We start from the raw sequence: 20,351 nt of genomic DNA on the forward strand, positions 1-20,351 counted from the left end.
ATTTTGATATAGCTTCTATTCTTATTCATTAGGAGAACACAGGCAAGCAAGACCATTTTAGAAAATCTATTTAAATATGAATATATGTTTATTTATAGATTTAGATGATTCAAATAATATGTCCAAATATTTGCTGTGGAGATTTTTATTAGCCTTAGTGACTTCTGAATTTCTATTCATCTGTTATTTGTCACTGGAAATTCTTACTTGGTAACTTCTACTTCTGCAACTTTGTTATGATCTTGCTTCTGCATCTTTGCTATCCAGAGCAGATTTTCTGCCACCTTCCTGTACTGACAGTTATTGTCACTGTGCTTTCAATAATACATTTTTATAGGTGGAAAAGGTGCTGGGATATTCAAAGTGGGGTGTGTGTGTGTGTCTTATGTATGTGTGTATGTGTATGTATTTCTACAGCACACTGGGTCTGTGAGCAATGTCTTCTATAAATTTCAGGTGTTTTTCTCCAGAAAGTCCACATATTTCTAGCCCTTTTGCTACAATAACTCTTCTTCAGTCATACACATACTCTTGAGCTTTTTCTTGGTGGACTGGATGCCTCTCGGCTAAGTTTAGGACATAAAGTCAGTACTGTGATGTTCAGCACCCGATAGGGGGGCATGAGTTCCACAGGACCACACTTACTGAATTTGTTGATAAAATCTGTATGTGGTGTCTTTGTGAGTTATCCCATAAAGTAACACACACACACACATATATAGTAGTGTCCATATGTCCCCATGAAGGTGAATATTTAATAACCCTACCAAGTGTGGTAGTTTCTTGTTATTTCAAAAAAAAAAAATTTAACCAAGTAAATATTTTAAAGATATATTTGTACAAATTGTATCACTTTTATATTAAAAACACATATTTTAGCTTTTATAAATTTGATAAGCCATTGGATTTCAGAGAGGAAAACAAGGTCTGAGTCAGTATTTACTTTCTAGTATTCTTTAAGTTGTGTCAACTTGAAGGCAAATCTGGTCATATCTTTCCCTGATGAAACCTTTCCAGTGCCTCCCTTTATCAAGACGTACAGCCCCTGCCTTCTCCTGTGCCTTTGTCTCCTTATTCTGCCTCCTCAATTCCATGCCCAGCCACCATGGGCTTTACTTGACTCAACCACAGCCACCATGTTGGTCTCTTCCACCTTTGCTGCTTGCAAAGTCCCTGGGAAGTTCTTTCTGCCACTGCCTGTCAGTTTGACTCACCTCTTAAGCCTCAAGTGGGATCTATTTATTCTGTGACAACTTCCTGGATCATACCTCACCCTCAACATTAAGTTTTGTTCTCATTCTTCCACTATGCTTTGCTCTCCTTGTCCAACATCTTGCATTCTGTGAAGGATCTTTTCCATGTCAACTGTATCTATTTAGTCACAACTCCTGGTTCCTGTAATTGGAGACCAGGGTTGATATCTGATTCATATTTGATTTCCTGGCCTAGGAGGATTCCTGGCACATAGTAGATACTTAGTGGTTGTTTATCGACTTAATTTGAGTTGAAATGGAGGCTTTATTTGTACTATGAAGGAGAATACTAGAGAAAATATCTTTTTTTTCCCTACATTCTACTTGTAGATTGTAAGGGATCTATCGGTGTTCAGCACTCAAAGGCATAATATCACAGAAGACCATTAATTAGTGGTCGAACTAGAAGAAAAACTTGAAAGGTCAGAAACAAAAGATGTGGGAGAGTTCATGTCTATAAAACAATAAGGGAAAAGGAAAGAAGCCAATTGGGAGAGAAGAAATTCTGCTGAATTTTCATATCAGGAGGGATTTTTATGCATGTGGAGGGGAACAAAGTATCTAGAGGGTAAAATGAGTTGAAAGAGGCATTCTGGAAGCTGCAGGGTGAAAAATGAGCTCAAGGCCAGCCAAATTTAATCCACACTGGGAAATGGAATGATGGATTGGATGTCATTAAGATTAAATCATCATCCAACAGGCATTTATTGAGCTGCTCCCCTGAGCTTGGCCCAGTGCCAGGACTTTGGGTCACAAAAGACAAGGACTCTGCCCTCAGGAGTCCAGGTCTCAGCAGTTCACTCTCTTCAACCTGGGGTGCTTGTCATAGTGACCCCTGGAACTCTGTAAATGAATAGCTACCCAGTTCCTACTGCAGTCCACAGCAAACATCTTTAGGAATGGGAATGTGATGTATATAGCATTTGAAAGATTGTCAAGGGACTCTAATGAACATCTCTGATTAAGATCTACAACAATACTGTAATTTTGGAACCTACACACACTGAAAAAAATGACTATAATGTGGGAAGTGCTGTGGGATGCAGAGGAGGGCAGGGTATCCTGGGGAGATCCAAGAAGCTTCCTGAAGAAGATGACTTAGAAAGTGATTACATTGCAAAGAGAATCCAAACATAGACAATAGATTTCAGAGCTCTCTTTTAGAGCTCTCTCACGAGAGGTTAATGGTAAAACTGTGTCACTGGTAGAGGGAGAGAGTGAGGGAGTTAAGAACAGAGGAGAGGGAGAGGAAGGAGGGGGAAGGTGGGTAAGGGAGGGGAGGGGAGTGGAGGATGAGATAACTTGAGTATTTCGCGCCAGGGCATAGGCAAAGAAACCTATTAGAAAGAAGGTATTAGCAGAAGAACCTGGGGAGTTCAGTGTCATAAGATAAAATGGACATAAAGACTAATTTATGAGAAGGTTTTGGGATAATGGGATGGTCAATATGTCAATGATATTTTCAGATCAACACTAATATTTAACTAAAACCAAAAAATTCCTTAATCAATGAATTACTTTCTTCTTCCTCCCAAAGTCATTGATAACTTACACTTTCTGCTTTTCATCTGCGGTTGTTAACCCTGTGACTTGTCCTCTTCATCTACCACTTTTCTAGACTAGTTCCCACCAAAATTTTCATTAATGACCATAAATGTTTTGAATATTGAAAAGATGGTGCAAAGAGAGAGGAAGACTATGTTGAATGAGGACAGCTTATAGAGTAAGTTCCTAGAGAAGATGGGTCAGAAAACAGGATTGGCAATTTAAGGATGGATGCAAATAAAGAGGAGAGTAGAGAAATAAATTAAGGATGCTCTTGCAGATGACATAGATCCATCAGTGAGAGAGGATGTGCTCTGGAACTAGGGGAAAAACTCCAGTAGGATTTTTGGTAGAAGATGATGGGGAAAAATAATAGGATCTTCCATTGTGTATCATTTTGCACTTTAGTTATTAGTTATCCCCTGGTTGGCTAAAATAGCTTGAGTCTCAAAGCATGAGTGAGAGTGTTGTTTATAGGACCAATTCCCAATCCCGATTACATATTAAAATCACATAGGCTATGGGGCATTTTAAAAAATGACTGATAATGAGATCCCATCTTCAGAAGATTCCATTTAATAGGCCTGGTTCGGTGTACAGGTATTGGGAAGATCCCATATGATCCTCATTTCCAAGTTTATAGAGATATAACAACGCCTGGATGTAGTTATTGTGTGTAAATAGGATATTTAGCTAGGATTTTTCCAAATTATTGGTGTGTACAATTTTTTGGTTTTTCTGTCACTGAAAAGAGAAAATGGAAGAACTTTAAAGGGTCAAAGAGAGGGCCTCCCCAGTGGCACAGCAGTTCAGCGCTGGGCTGCGAAGCTGCCCACAGCCTCTACAGCGCGGGTTCGATCCCCGGCCGCCAGCGAGGGACCCACAAGGCGCGCAGACCTCTCCTGCCACCTGCTGCTCCCCTCAGCAGTGTACTTCGGTCCTTCTGCCTGTTTTGCTTCCTGCTCTGGCTCGGTGAATTCTCTCACCCTCCTGTGCTTCTGACTGTACCCAGTGCTTGTATAAATAAATAAATCTTAAAAAAAAATTAAAATAAATGGTCAAAGAGAAAGTAAAATATTATCAGGGAAGTGCAAGGTGAGAAATTTGAAGGGAGATCCAGCCGCTTGTCCCTATATCTATGCAATAAATTGCTTAACAGTCCTCTGAGTACCTGCATATCAAACACCATCCACTGCTATATAAAGAGAGAAAACAGGTTTTCCCTCTGATAGCTTAGATTTAGTTGGAGAAAGAGAAGAGAATGAAACAGATGATTATAATTTCATGTTGTGGAAACAGTGATGGAGGTGGACGGGAGGTCCTCTGGGTATACAGTCAGGGGCCATCTCAACCATACAAGAGAAGTAGGCGACAAGCTTCGGAACTAGGTCTATGGGAGGTGAGGAATGGGTGATGGACATTCACTTATAATGGCACTAGATCAAGAGAGAGGACAGGTCTTCAGGATTGACTCAACTACAGGAGATTGCTGGTAGCCTAAGGAATAGAATGAAATTATGAAAGGTTGAAACAACTTAATAAAATTGTATTCCACATGTAATGTAAGGGAATGTAGCCTTAAGGAATAATAGTAACCCTTTATTTAACCACTGTTTTGGTTAGAATCCTGGCAGAAAACAAATGGCACAGGTAAAATGAGTAACTGAGGTGAGTTTGATAGATGGCCAACTTTAATAGGTATCAGTGGGCTATGAGAAAAAACAAGGAAAAGTTCAGTGCCCTGGAAATGAACTATTTTTAGTCAAAATACCTTGACACCAAATGTACTGGGTTTTATTCTCATATAACCAATTCTTCAACCCCCAGAGACCAACTGGGTGTTCTATGATTAAATTCAATTCTAACACTAGCCAGAGTTAGGCTCAGACTCCACAGTGTTGAGGGCTCAGTCCCATGAGGCTGCATCACTTCAAATGTCACTTGCAAGTATTGTGTTCCAAGGTTACCCCACTTCTGCAAGAGTTGGCTAGAAAACTGGGGTGGAGGGAAATTCTCATATCCTTTTTCTCTTTATGGCCCAATAATTTGCTAGAATGACACACAGAACTCTGGAAAACACTTTCTTTACTTGACCTGCTGGTTTATTATAAGGGATACTGATGAACAGCCAAGTGAAGAGGGCTATAGGAGCTTCAGTCCTGTGGAGTGAGGACACCCCCTCTCAGCACCTGGGTGGGTTCACCAACTCTGTAATTAAAACCCTATTTTTTAGTTATTTAGGAATTTGTTATAGAGTTTTAGGAGGTTTCATTGGCCATTGATCATTACCTCAACATTTAAGCCCTCTCCTCTTCCTGGTGGTTAGGGTTGGGGCTAAAATTTCAAACCGTTTGATCATGTCCTCCAATTTCTAGAGACTAGCTTCCTTTCTGAAGCTCTCTAGGGACCCTTAGCCACCACTCTTGTAATTAGCATACAAAAGACACTCTCATTCTGGGATTCCAAGAGTTTTAGAAGCTGTGAAACAAGGACCAGAGACAAAAGTTAAGTGTAGGGTTTGTTTTTGTTTTTTTTTTTTTTTGCCATAGCACAACATCACATTATTATATCTATATCTATATTTATATCTATATCTGTATTTACCATAGCTCATGAAAGAGTGACTTTAAATACCCCTAGGTCTAAAGAGGCAAGGACAGTGTTATCTCAGGGGGACAGAGAGAGCTCAAGAGAAAGAAGTCTACTCAGAGGAATAGTGGTCTTTGCAGCAGCCCACAGTGACCCCAGAGATGAGTGCTAGGGGGTTAAGTTCTTCAGTCTCACTTTTTGCCTTTTCTCCAAGCTCCTTCAGGTGTTCATATTGAGAAAGGAGTCTAGCACAGAGCACAGAGCAGAGCATAGAGGACAGTGCAGTGAAGGGCTGAGAGACATTCTAGAGGAGCCTGTAAAAAATGTCCAGTCTGCTCTGCTGTAATTAAGTCTGTTTCACACTCATTCATTTATTAAGCAATTATTTATTGCTGGCATCTATAACTTACGTCCTCTAGGTGACAGAAAGTGTGCAGTAGCTACAGGTGTACTGGTAGACTAGATGAAAACTTGACCTTCAGGGAGCTTCCATTCTAGCCTGGGAAAAGAGAGCAAATATGGTACAAATGATAATAATAGTAGTGTTATGTGTAAAGAAGAAAAAATGGAAAAGGGGGATAGAAAATATGGGGATAGGAAGTTAACCATGTGATGACATCAAAAAGATGAGAGTGAATCAGACAGAAATTAATAAGACCACAACATAAGATTGAATGTATCAATAGAATTGACTGGCAGCTCCCAGTAACTCACCCCTTTGCTGGTATATTAGCTTGATGGCCTTGTCATTTATCTGTTCCTGCAGAACATCTTGTCCAATGGCTTTGTTCGTACCAGATAGTTAGTAACAATAGGTTAGTTAATAATTGGGATAGGGATAAATGTGCCAGTGCTTAATATGGAAGTTAGAATCAACATAGAAAATATAGAAAAATAATAACTGTTTCCTATGGCTCAGTTTCCTAATGATATGTAAGAACTTGTGAGAGTTATTGATTACTCTTTAGAAAGGGCCAACTTCTTTTCTCATCTTTTGTTAACTAGTATAATGGGTTTTTGAGGAACCTTTACAGATTTTTACTTTCTGCTTCTTACTGACAGCTGGTTAGACATGGTCAAACACAAACATTCAGAGGTAATTAAATGCATAACATGAAAGAATCAAAATAAGACTCACTTGCTTCAAAACCAGTTCTATTTTTCAATTTTACAATACATGATTCTTTGCCAGGTATTCTTCTGCATAAACAACAATAGAATTAAACAGATGATGCTCTTCCATGCTTTTGTTTGAAGCTTCAAATGAAGACCAGGTTTTATCGGAATTCCCACTATCAGAGACCCTCCTCTAATTCCTACATGTGTCAACATTCCTACTCATGAGGCTGAGGGATAGGCTCTTTGTTTATCACTAGAAAAACTCAGATGGAAAAGTCAGTGTGTCATAAGACTTCCAGAATGCTTGTATTATTTTCTTTCTGACAAATCTATTCACAAATTCTTAGAAACGCAGAATATTGTCAAAATAATTTTGTCTCTATGTTAACAAAGATAGTGCATTGACTATGATTTGGCTAACTCATCCTTTTTATATTCTGTGGCCCAACCAGACAGCCACATCCCTCCTCTCATTGTACATCTGATTTTCTCTCTTTTTGACTTTACCCCACTCTTGCTCTAACTTGCCTCAAATTGATTAATTCAATACAGGATCACTATGATTAAAATATGTCACACATTTCCAATATCTTTAGCAGGCTTTTTTCTCTGTGTGTAATTCTGTATACTTGAATATTGATGTGGTTGCACAAAATATTTCTATTCATCACAGCCCAATAACTAGAAGGACTATTTGGATTTAATTTTTCATGCTATTCTCAAAAACTAGATAACCTTATAGATTTTCTAGTAGCTTTACTAAAGTATAGTTTGTCTTAACTGGGAATAAAATACTCTTTCCTTTTCTTTCACTTTGAAGTTCACTGGCCCAGCAGGTGGATGTTCGATCTTCTTTTTTCCAGTATAAGTGATTCCCAGAATGTTTGGGAAATATTGGGTGTTCGTTATCCCTTTGTTAAAATGCAAATGTGAACTGTGCTGTGGGGAGGGCTATGCAGTGAGTGGAATGAGCCTGCAGAAATGGTGTTGGGATGAGGGTGAATTATTGTGGCCATTTCTCTAGGTCTCACCTTTGTCTCTTTTTGTTCAGCCACCCAATGTAAGCATGGAGCTGTGTATGATACCTGCGGCCCTGGTTGTGCCAAGACCTGTGACAACTGGAATGAGATTGGGCCATGCAATAAGCCATGCGTTGCAGGCTGCCACTGTCCAGCAAACTTGGTCCTTCACAAGGGAAGGTGCATCAAGCCAGTCCTTTGTCCTCAGCGGTGACCTTTGTCCCTCTCCTTAAGACTTTGAAACCTGGTGTCCTTGACACTGAAGTGGAAGAGCCAATGAAGGACTGCAATATTTGTGTGCTGATTCTGCAAATACACACACACACAGAGTATATATGTGTACATATATATATAGAGATATATAGATATATTCAGAAACATTTCATCATTTATATAAGCTATAGGTGGATTATTATATGTATATTTTTTGCTATAAGACATGTATTGTTTCTAGGATCCTAATCTATAATCCATTGGATACATTGTATAAATAAACCAGGTGTTTTTAATTTAAATAAGGCAGCATGCAGACATATTGGATGGCTTTAACATCACATACAGTTGTCATTTTTAAGGAAGTTTTCAAAGAAACCTACATTGCCTGCCTGCATTAATTTTAGCTTTGAATCAGGATTTACAGTTGAGTTGGAAATATTTCTCTGGAGAAAACTTCTCTAGGGGAAATTCATGGTTCCAAAAACAGGAATGCATGCCTGAGAGAGATGGCTGGTGATTGGCGACAGGCCCTAATGGTGCATGTCAAGCAAGGGATAGGCTGTTTGGCTTTACTGGGTCATGGTCTGATATTATTTCCAAAACTGATTGGCTAGTTGTCAAGAAATATATACTTGTCTCTAGAGCATAACCAAAGAAACAAATGATTTCTTGTCATCTTTGCATATTCCCTGCAGTTCCTAGTTATGTATGTGTGTATGATGGACACATCCACATATATGTCACATGTGAGGATATGGTGTGTCTGGTTGACTGTTAGTTCATTGAACATGAACAAAAATTTTTAGAAACTATTGCACCACATATGAAGAAATACCCACTTCTCAATCTCCGAGAAATTTGGGATCAGCAAATCTAATGAAGTGATGTAAAACAGTCATATTTTGTGACTATTCTATGTACAAAATGAAAGCCTTTAATTATTTCTAGAGACTTCCTCAACTGATGCTATTTGGTGAGTATTAACCTGTCATAATTGTTAGGCAGTGAGAAAGTCTTTACCGACCACATGATCAGTCCAAAGAATGGAATCTACTTGCTCTGATTTGCTGACACATTACTATTAGTCACCATCTGATTTTCCTGACATTTGTTTTCAGTTGAATAAGTGAAAATGTCAACAAAGCAAAACCACTTATGTCTAAAAATAAAATGTTCTGCATTGTAGTAAATAAAGGGCTCAAGATTTAAAACAAAGCATTTTCTATTTCAAGATGTACTGTGTTATACTTTATATATAAATAAGATAAATCAATTTCAAATTTGTTAATTTGAACAGTTTTATTTAGATATATTTTATGTACCCTACAATATTTTTATAGAGTATTATTAATAGAAAATAGCAACCCTCTCAATTTTTGGCAGTCAGCATATTGCCACTGCTTTTTAAGACACATGTGTTTCTTTTACATATATTCATGACTGCTAAAGCACTAACTTAGGGTTTTACTGAGTCATCTCTAGTTCTTTTAGTAAACTGAATAAAATTTGGAGTATAACATTGGTTGGTTGGGACACACCGTAATGTGGTTGTTGTTATTGTGCTTGGTTTCTAAACTCTCCAGCATTTACAACCCATGGTAACTGGGTCATTTTACTGCTGTCCTTGGAAAGAGAGTTCTGATTTAGGAGGCTGGTTCCAGGTATAGTTTGTGACCTTGCCCACAAGGTCTTTGGCCATGCTATTGCTTATCCATAATACAAAGAGGCTGAGTAGTATAAGGGCAGAAATTAGAATCATAGACCCAGACACTGCATAAATAATCAAAGATTGGATCAGTATCAAATTATATGAGATTACTTACACAGTAATCTGAGATACTAAGAGTTCACAAACACTTTCCTACTTGTCATCTCATTCATATTCCCACTGTTCTGAAAGGCAAGATAGGGAAATCAGTTTACTTCTCCTGGTTTGTTTCTTTTTGATTCCTTTAAATTACTTCCCAGCTCCTTCTGGAGTTTCCCTCTATAAGCGAAAGATGCAGAAGGGAAATGATGCAAAAGGGAAAATTCTGGATGATTATTTATTGCTCATTATTCATCCAAGAACTATGTAACTCTAGCCAATGAGGCTAAACAGCCTCTTACCCAATGTTTTTAACCATGGCTGGCCATGGGAGATAAAAACACAAAGGTTCCTCATGGGTGGCTTGCTTACAAATTTGTGTAACATGCCTTATCCAGGGTTTAGTTTAAATTTTGTACATTTTTTTTTTCATTTCTAATACAAGAAAAAAAAAAGGAGAGCAGGCAGAAGATTATTTTGACCTATTAATCCAAACAGACAGCTGTCTGATGGGGGAGAAGAGCAACACCAGCTGGATGGTCTCTCTGCACATTCTGCTTTTGGTCATAGCTATAGCTGAGCAATGGTTTTGTCTAATGATAATCTAAGTGAAGATGTATCAAGTACCTCTATGATAGTAGCCCATTTTATTCACAAGGGATATTTTTAGTGTGTTCTCAATGCTAATTCCTACAGGGTTACATGACTTGAAATAAAAGTCTTCTCTTTCTGTCTAGTGTATATAACCCAGGTTAACAATTAAAGTATTCCATGGTATATACATATGAAATTATGTATGAAAGAGTGTATATATGTGTGTATGTACATTAATGATTAAAGGATGGGTAATATCCTACCTGTAATTATAGAATCCCTACTTTGATGATTAGCTACAAATATTAGCTATGAATATTGAATCTTATGAGGGACAAATGTCCTTGATGAAAAACAAGCACAATTATGATTCTGAGTGCATGTAATGAAGTGCTTAGTAAAAGTAAGATTTCCCCTCCCTCTGTGAAAATAAGAATTTTTGAACTAGGAAGAAAAATGAATCTTTGAAATTGACAACAGCAATTTTCAGTGAAAGGATGGCACACTGAGACACCCCATCTTTTCAGGTCAAAGATCTCCCCATTAACTCCTGGTGTTTCCTGAGCAACTGCTTATAAGAGCACCACCCAATCAGAAAGAGAAGGACCCCATGGTTGGCCCCCAGCTTTCACTGCATGGATAAACCATTTTGACTGGAAAACACTTTCTTATGATGAAATATCTTGAACATACAAAAAGGTATGGAGAATAAACATCACCCTAATTAAGAAAAATATCCCAGTAGGTAGTCAATAAATTTTTCTGACATAAATAAAATCAAGTCTCATGGCTGCAGCAGCTCTGGGTGGAATTTTTCCCTCTTGAGTTTCTGTTCCCTTTGCTGCTCTTTTGTCATTCACATTCGTCTGGATTTGACAAGTATCAAGGATGTGAGCTGGAAAGCTCTTGGTGTGGGAGAAAGAGAATGCCTTAAGGGACAGACGCCAAGATATTTTAATTAGCTATCTCCTCCAAACATAACCCTCAGGAGCAAGCAAAAATAGTCTGTGATTCTAAATCCTGAAGTACAAGCTTTTTTAGAATCCAGAATTAATTCTGAAAATGACAACAGTCAAGTGACCAAGAATGAATAAACAGGGAAAATAATGCTGATGATCATGCTGACCTTGAATTAAGAAGCCAGACATTTCATCCTTTAAAAAGACTTTTCTGGTTTGAAAGTCACATTACTACATTGGGTTTAATTAAACCAATCAAATGATAAACACTCTTTACTGTCGTTCTCTTTCAGATTAATTCTATTAGAGCCAGCTTTGAAAAGATTGATGGGGGTGGGGAGAGGATGGAAAATTTACATATAGAGATGAGTCTTAGACCTGAAAGAGTAAGCCTGGCTAAGAAAATGTGGATGGGGTCCCAGGGAGAGGGACAGCAAAGCACCAGTGGCAGCCAGGGGCTCTGTACCTGGGGCTGTTCCAGGGGTGCTGTGCTAAGCAGAGGAGGAGTTAGGTAAAAAGTCTTCTAGTCATGCTAAGAAGCCTGGGTTTCAGTCACTGGGGCAGTGCTTCCCAAAGCATTTTGCATCATAGTGCATTCAGAAAATATCATTTGTCCAGGTATAGGGGTAAATGCACTGGAATGCTTGCAACTAGAGATAACATCTGGGAATATCTCGGGCTCTGTTCAACTGTTCCAAGAGGGGAAGGGATGCCAACACCCCTTACTCACTTTCCACACAGCTCCTGGTGGTCCCTGGCAAGGGGGGGTCAGGGGGGAAAGGTGTGTTGCAGGCAGGTCCGGCTGCGGGGTGGTGTTAAGTAATGGAGTCATGAAAAAAGCTTTTTCTTGGCAGGTGGAGTAGAGGTGGGGTTTTCAGTCAAAAGAACAGGTGGAGAGGGACTCTGAGATAGCCCATGTGAGAGATTGATGAGCCCCAAAACTAAGGGGAAGGAGGTGCAAAAGAGAGAACTTTATAACACATTGGGTGGCAGGTAGGCATGTTCTGGTGTCAGTGGTGGGTGGTGGTGCCAGTCCATCACACAGAGAGCACTGACAGGGGAGCTGATGCAAATAGTTTTCTACTGCAAATCAAAAAATTATCTTTCCCTGTGTTTAGTTCAGTCCAACAAGCTCCCTGAGCATTAGATTTAAAACATGGTCCTTTCTAATACAATCACAGTCCTACATGAATGACTTATGGTAAATCAGAGGAGCACACAGCTGGATGTGGAGCCTCAGAAAGCCCAATTTGGGGTTTTCTGCTTAGAGAAATGTCGAGGAAGGTTTGCCAGAGAAAGTGACTCCTGAAATGAGCCTTCCTGCAATGAGCCTCACTGGGCTGTCTACACTGTAGAGGAGTGTGGGATCGTGTGTGTGTGTGTGTGTGTGTGTGTGTGTGTGTGTGTGTGTGTGTGTGTGTGTGTGTGTGTGTGGAGGAGGAGGGGGAGATGCAACGATCATGAAGTCTGAGAGTTTAAGGCACAAGTAACTGTAGATAAAGACAAGCAGAGAGTTCAGGGGGTTCAGGGAACCACAGATTTTCATACTTTTGGGGCACAGCAAACCCACAGAACATTTTTTATGCTGTGCCAATGCCACTCACAGCCTGAGAAATCTTTGCAAGGCTCCCTTGGTTTCTGGCAGGGTGAACATAGGAAAGCTTAAGAAAATTACAGTGTTTTGTCATAAGTTTCCTTTGCTTCCTGAATCTGGTTGTATTCAAGTGTCCTTGATATGCCTTATGAGGATCTAGAGAGGGAAAAGAAGAGGGAAGAGGCTCCTAACAGACCATTGCACGTGACCTTCAGTGTTGACCATAGTGAAGGGCATCTTTCAGTCCTGCTGGGCACTGCTTGCTTTAACAGAAGGGGTCCAGGGGAGGTATATATAACCACTGCTCTTGTTGACTGGGTTGTGGCCTGACTGTGGGGTAGGGGTGCTTAGGGTTCAGGCAGCGCGATCTGCTAGTGACAGCAGCTCTGACCATGTCTACAGATAAGAGGCTTGGAGACAGACCACCTGGCATTCCCGGGCAGCCATTCTCATGTTTTAGCCACTTTGTGTCACATCCCCACTATGTCTTAAAACTGGTATAAATTGCTTCTCCGCTTCCTTGGCTTACTAAATCATTGCTCTGAGGGGTTCTTTCAGTGTGAAATTTTAGGCTTCAGCAAATGTTTGTGGTGATGAAAAAGTTTCACTTGGCTCCATGAGTGTAAATACCATTTGTTATATTGTCATTTTCACCATGTTCCTACATGTAATTTAAAAAATTGAATACTGATGTTTAAATCAGATACTCAACAGCTCCTTCTGGTCTGAGTGGGTGATTAGGTAGGCATGGCAGGGAGAGCAAGGCCCCAGAAGGCCAGCACACTCCCTTTGGGGCTGTGGACTCTGCTGCCCCATGAACCTGCCCCCTGACGTGCTCTGCCCCAGCCTCACACACACAGTAGGCGCCATTCAGGATATCCCTGATGCTCAGTGTGGGTTCGTTGTGCCTTCTGAAGGTAGTCCAACCAGAGGGAAGCGATCCTATGACCTTTGCTCTCTCTCTTCACTTGTTCTTCGTGGTGGCTGTGACAGCAATGGAAGTGGGAAGGAGGAGAGGGCATTAAAAGACACATTTCCCCACAACATCTACCTCACCTATCTCCCCTGAAACCTCAAGATAAGAGGGGGAAGACTGGCAGGCTGATCACCCTGAAGAATGTTCTCCACAGTGTTTCATGTGATGAAACTTGGGGAAAATCTGTTTTTTCAGTCAGAGTAGCTCAGCCTGGGCAATTTCATTTCCAAGATGGATCCACATCGCTGTCTCCATTCTGTGATGCACTGGGGAGAATCCATCCAATGTTTTGTTAATATGCCAGGTCATCCCCCTCCAAGGCCCTGGCAGATGGAGTCAGAGCCTAAACCATGGTGTCAGTTTGCCTGTTGAGTCGCTGCCCCTCGCCTCTTCACCCCATGACATGACCCCTGTGTCCTTTCTTTGTGTTGCCTTTGACTTGGGCCACACAATGGTTGAGTGACTTTTGCTAAAAGAGATAAAGATGGAGGCCAGAGAGGCATTCCAGCAGAATTAGAATGTCCAGCCAACTGGGAGACATTTTTCCCTGTTGGAAGGTCAGAGTGGCTCTAGCAGTTTCACCCAGTGTTTGGGAATGGAGGGGAAAGGCAGGGAAGAAAGGCTTTTCCCTATTAATTCACTCTAAATTTGTTGTTTATTTCCTTTATTTGGGGAAGCAATGCCACAGAATAATAATAATAATAGGATAATAATAATAATAGAACAATGCCACACACACACAACATTGTATATATATACAACATTGTGTATATATAGCATATATATATTGTGTATATACAACATTGTGTATATATACATTGTTGTATATATATACACATTGTTTTTTTCAGTAGTTTTATTTCTTTAACTGAATTGAATAACTGTTGATTTATTTTATTGAGATGGAATTGACATAATCTTATATTAGTGTCAGACATAATAATATGACATTTGTATCTAGCAAAATGGTCACAAAAATAAGTATAGTTCACATTTTAATTTTCATCTTAAAAACCTGCATAAAATTAACAGTTTTCAAATGTTGGGAATTTTATATTCCATTGGATTCCAAGTTCTACCTAATTTATTGAATGTTAAAATTTTCACATTTAGTTGATTTCAAGTGCATATATTTTGAATGTGATTTTCCAATGTAAAACTTGTTTTCCTTGAAATTGGTTATGTGATTTACTGTTCATATGGCTAGCTCATTTGGATTATCTTTTCAGAGAGCAAGTGTATGGATATGTTTGCCTAAGAATGTAAATACATATTATTTTTTCTCACATAACAACATTTATTATTTTTGTATCAGTAACACATGCAACTTCCTTTGTTTCTGCTCCTTCAAGCTTAAGAACACAATTCTTTTTCACTATGAAAGAAGAAGCCCTAACAGGGAGAGACTGTAAGGTAAATAGCAAGGATGCACAGATAGAACCAACTCTATATTTCTGCAGCCAACGCAAGAGGGGCTGTGTCATGCAGATGTGTTTTTATCTATGTTGCCTTCAAAAAAATGGAAGGAGAGGGCCTCCCCGGTGGCGCAGCGGTTGGGCGCTGGGTTGCGAAACTGCGCGCGGCCTCTGCGGCGCCGGTTCGATCCCCGGCTGCTCCCCGGCCACCGGAGGAGGGTCCCACATGGCGCGCAGACCTCTCCTGCCGCCCGCTGCTCCCCTCAGCAGTGTACTTCGGTCCTTCTGCCTGCTCTGCTCCCCGCTCTGGCTCTGGTGAATTCTCTCACCCTCCCGCGCTTCTGACTGTACCCAGTGCATGTATAAACAAAACAAACAAACAAACCAGCAAACAAATAAATAAAGCATGCCTCTATTAAAAAAAAAAAAAAAAAAAATGGAAGGAGATAAAATCCAGTTTGAAAATCCATTCTATGAACTGCGTGGTCTGACCTATGTTGTCTTCTGAAAAATGCCTTTTATAACACATGGGCCAGGGTCCCTATTTTATAAGTCTCCACTGAGCTCCATCAAAATGGTAATATGTTATCCAGATGTGTGGGCTGCTGGGGGTAAGAGCAAATTTCCAAATGGAATGGCCTTCTTACAGCTTGGGTTGGCTGAATATTGGGGGTTGTACAGATCTGACTGGATGCTGGGTCCCTGGATGAGAGCAGATGCTCCAGGTAGGCAACTGGTGGTCAAAGGCCTAAGTGTGCTCCTGCCCAAGGAGCTCCCACTGGCCCAGAGGCCTGAAGGACCAGCCTTGCTCTTTCTGCTTAAGCTCCTTCTCTGGGAAAGAGAGGAAAGGTTTCTTTCACAGACCACAGGATCTCAGTGTTTCCAGCCAAAGATGCCAGCAGTTGGAACAGAGCACGCAAGACCAGTGACAATTCTTCCACGGGGAGGAACAGAGAACAATGCAACATCCTAAGATTTGTTTGTGAGTTAAAACAAATGATCATGCCAGTTATTAATCTGTGCCACCTTCCCTTCTATAAGTGTGCCTTTCCTTCACCTTTCAACTTTCTTTCACATCTCTCATGCTCTCTCTAAGTCAAGTTGTCCTTGCTTTTCTCTACGACCCAATCCTTATTCCAAATTGTCCTCCCCTCCTGGCATTATCTTGTGCTCCAGTTCTTTCCTGGCACTTAAAAACTGTTGTCAACCTGGCTTCTTCTCCCTCAAGAATCAATTTGTCAAAAATATGTTTGTGATACTTTGAGAGCTATGTATTATCAGTTTTAGGTCCACATTTTCTAGTCTTCTGACTTAATATCTCTAGCCAATAGCCTACTTCTAATTTGGGAATCTTAGCACTGTATTAGATTTGAAAGAAGCACACTTTGAGGGCATGTGTGTGTTCTGGTGTCCCCATAACGTGTGCACAGTGTAGGTACTGCCTGGTGAACCAGCATAGGGGATGGGCTGGTCATGGACTCTTTGAAGCCTTTGTTGAGTATAGAATATGCCATCCAGTTTTAAGTGGACTGTCTAGAATTTCTGATGTCAATATTTATTGAAGAAAGAAGGTATTGTTCAACTGTCTCCTCTTTTATACCTGGACTACCATCCTATCAACCCCAGGCAAGATGGCTTAATTTTAATTTTAATTTTTGTTTGTGTTCTGTGTTAGGGATTATGTAGTCTTTCCCTGAGCCTATTGGAAAGAGGGCCATGAGCTACCAACAAGGTCTGCATGAAAGGAGTCCGGTTTTATCTGCCCTCCTAGACCCCACTAATAGGAGGGAGCCCATGGAAACTCAAGACCATACTTTGTCATCAGTAAGGACATGCACACACACACACACGCACACACACGGTGATAGAAATTCACTATGCCTTCAGGAGTCTTTTGGATAAATTTTTATGTTCCATTTGACCTTTTGTTTGAGATACAGAAATTCCCGAACATAAAAACGTAGTGAACAAGCTCAATCTGCTTGTCAAATTGCAGAGTGGAAACCTCAGCTTAGTACAAATTGGTCTAATTAAACCTTATTAAAATTGGTACCCCGGGGTGAATTTTTATTCCTTGCACAATGGATGACATTGCAGATTTCCACATACAATGCAGGCAAGTCTGATGCTTTTATGGGTGAATTTTCCAAATGGGGATAGCAAATGTGCCAGGGACAGCATCCCTGTAGCACATGGGGATGTATAACTGCTCAGTAATTGCAGTTTTCATTTGGGCAAATCAAATGGAAATGAAAACAGATGCCATGTCCTGTCTCTACAGTGTCTCAGTTATCCGGGCTCAGGCCGGGGGTGGGGAAGGAGTGGTTAGGGGAGCTCCAAGGCCATCACCCTCATCTTCTCTGCCTCCCTCAACAGTCTCCCATCTCATTTTCTTTTCTCTTTTCCTGCAACCTCAGGAGGAAAAAGGCTCCCCAAGACAATATCTTTCTGTAGAGGTGACTTTCTATGGCCAGCTTGTATTCTAATGTGACTGCTCAGCTCTGTGAGCACACGGTGCCTGCTGGAGCTAGAACACAGAGCATGGAAGAGGGGTCACCGCAACATGTGAAACGCTGCCGTTTGTGTCTTTGCATCATTGCATCCTCTTCAGGACCATGAAAAGGATAACCAACTCAGGGAGGAGTGAAAGATGGAGGCCCATTATATCGATGGAGTCATGAACAGGGCAATGCCTGCCACAACCCAGCAGAAGGTACTTGGAGACAAGAGCCCTGATTTCTTCTGTGTTCTGTATTCTGAATTCTAGACTCAAGTCATCCACTGCTTCTTCTTCTTCACTATCTCCACTTAGAGGTCAAATGGACACTTTAAACTTCCATATGTCACCTAAGCTAAGCTCTACATCCTCCCTCCTTAAATGTTCCCTCTTGCACACTTCAATATTTCAGTAGAAGAGTATGCTTCTAATTGAGTCTCAGATAAGGGTTTGCTTGGAAGAAGTAGTTATGTTGGGAAGTGAATTAAGGGATAAATAGGAAGGGACTGGGAAGAACATAAAGGAAGGAGGGAGATATGACTGAGCTAGATACTGCTTTGGCTTCCTGGAGGTTCAGTTCCAGTGTAGACTCTTTAAAAAGGTGAGTAGTTATTCCCCTATTCCAACCACCATTGGTCCAAGTTGCCCCAAGGTGTGAACTTTCTGGACCAGCCAGGCTTGCAAAAGTACCCACATGCCTGAGGACAGAGGCCAAGGTCCTGCCAGGATACACCAGTGGCAGCTTGTTACCATGCAATTGCTGGTACAAAAAAGGGGGTGGAGAGGTTGTGAGGTGCCTGCCATAGCTGGAAGTCAGCCTCAACTCCACACACTCTTCACCTCACCTCATTCTCATCAGTAATTTCTGTTGACTCTACATTTAAAAAACATATCAAAACTGGCCCTCTGTCAGTCACCCTCTCCACAGCTACCACCCTCACGCAAACTATCAACATCTTTTCTCTGCACTGCCATACTTTGCTGAGTGAGCGCCCACTCTTGCCCTTGTGTTCCGCCTTCTTTTCCATCACCAAGCAACAGCCGGGGGCAAATCTTGAAAAATCACAAGTCATAGCACATCCTGCCTTTCAAAGCCCAATAACTATTCTTCTCACCTGAAATAAAACTCCAATCCTTTCCAAGGTCTACGAAAACCTGTATATTTGGTCTTTTTCTCCATTTTTGCCCTCACCTGGTACTTTCTCCCTGTCTGTCACTCTGCTCAAGACCCTCGTCTCCACTGGCCTCCTTGCTGTCCCCAAATTGCCAGATGTGTTCACACTTCAAAGCTTTGCTCTTGTTCTTTCCCTCTTCCAAATACAGTTCTTCATGGTTCACTGCCTACTGCATTCAAGTCTCGGCTCAAATATCACCTCAGCAAAAATTATTTTTTCTGGAAATCTTATCTAAAACAGTAATTTTTCCTCTAATAGTCCCTTTCCTTTCTTCCTTATCTAAAACATTATAGATGTATCTTCTGCTTTTGTCCTCCCTGCTCAGGATTGCTAGTTCCTATCAGCAAGAACATTTTCTTTTGTTTATTTACTAGGCAATCTCCAGTGCCCAGAGTGGTGCTTGGCATATGGAGACAAAAACTCTACTCACTGAGGATCCTCCAGAAGGGAGGGTGAGAAACCAGTCTAATCAGATTCCCCCTTCTGTGCCCACACAGAGAAGATGACAGTGCAAAGCAGAAGGTCCCAGAGTACACATCCTGAGGATGTGACACTCTTGTTTTGAGTCTCCATTTTTCCTTTTGTGTCCTGCTGGGGCCAGATGGCAGCATGGCCAAGAAGAAGATGCCAGTCACAGTCACCTCAAATCTGACATCCTTATCAAAAGTCCCAGGAGCACACTGGGGATTCTGGGTACAGTGCTTCTTTTTCCTGGACTTTGAGAGCCTGAGAATTAAACCATGATGTCAATAGACACACATGTGAAATTTCTCTTTGGGATCAGCACACCTGTTTTTTCATTCATGTAATAAATTTCAACCTAAGAAAAAAGAGAGGAAAATTGGGACCAAAGTACTAATTTTCAGATTTTGGGATTTTGCATGGAGCTGCAATGTCAGGGAAAGAAGGAGGAAAAACAATTAGGTACTTTGTATTGAGCTGGAGAATTCATGAGTGAGAAATACAAGCACCTGGCTAAATATGCTGCTACTATGTGAACCAAGGGAGTGAGCTACAGAGGTGGGCAAATGCACATGTGGGTCAAATCTAGCCACTGCTTTGTCCTGTACATAGTGATTTATTGGATCACAGCCATGATCTCCTATAAATTGTCTAGGACTGCTTCCATGCTACAAGGACAGAGTTGAGTATTATGAAAGAGACAGAAAAGTTGGCAAAGACTAAAATATTTACTAACTTTTTATAGAAAAAAAAATCAGACACTCCCTGCCTATTGGGAAAAGCCATTCTCAGAACTTGATAAATTGGGACTCTGGTTCCTATTCTGAAAGTTAGCATTGATGTGAAAAACTAGTCTACCTTCAACCGAGTCTTAGCTTTATAATTTGGGTTAATTTACAAAACAAACGTTCATTTAAAACTTCTTAGCCTTGGGCCTCCCCGGTGGCGCAGCGGTTGAGCGTTGGGTTGAGAAGCTCCCTGCGGCCTCTGCGGTGCTGGTTCGATCCCCAGCTGCTCCCTGGCCACCAGAGGAGGGTCCCACATGGCACACAGACCTCTCCTGCCGCCCGCTGCTCCCCTCAGCAGTGTACTTCGGTCCTTCTGCCTGTTCTGCTCCCCACTCTGGCTCTG

The 20,351-nt window shown here is 40.9% G+C and overlaps 1 protein-coding gene across 2 annotated transcripts in view; it reads left to right on the top strand.

Moving 5' to 3' along the window:
* The window catches only part of BMPER (BMP binding endothelial regulator), a 239,641-nt gene extending 228,089 nt beyond the window's left edge, over positions 1 to 11,552 (top strand). The window contains exon 14 of one of the 2 annotated variants that reach the window (XM_037510112.2): positions 7,558 to 11,552. In XM_037510112.2, coding sequence (XP_037366009.1) covers positions 7,558 to 7,739 — 182 coding nt within the window. In that variant the 3' untranslated portion in view covers positions 7,740 to 11,552. The remainder of the gene's footprint in view (positions 1 to 7,557) is intronic. The other variant, XM_037510106.2, reaches the window with a different exon arrangement.
* Positions 11,553 to 20,351: the final 8,799 nt, after the last annotated feature.

Source organism: Talpa occidentalis, unplaced genomic scaffold, assembly GCF_014898055.3.
Source record: "Talpa occidentalis isolate TD23 unplaced genomic scaffold, MPIMG_talOcc4v2.1, whole genome shotgun sequence".
NCBI classification, from domain to species: Eukaryota; Metazoa; Chordata; class Mammalia; order Eulipotyphla; family Talpidae; genus Talpa; species Talpa occidentalis.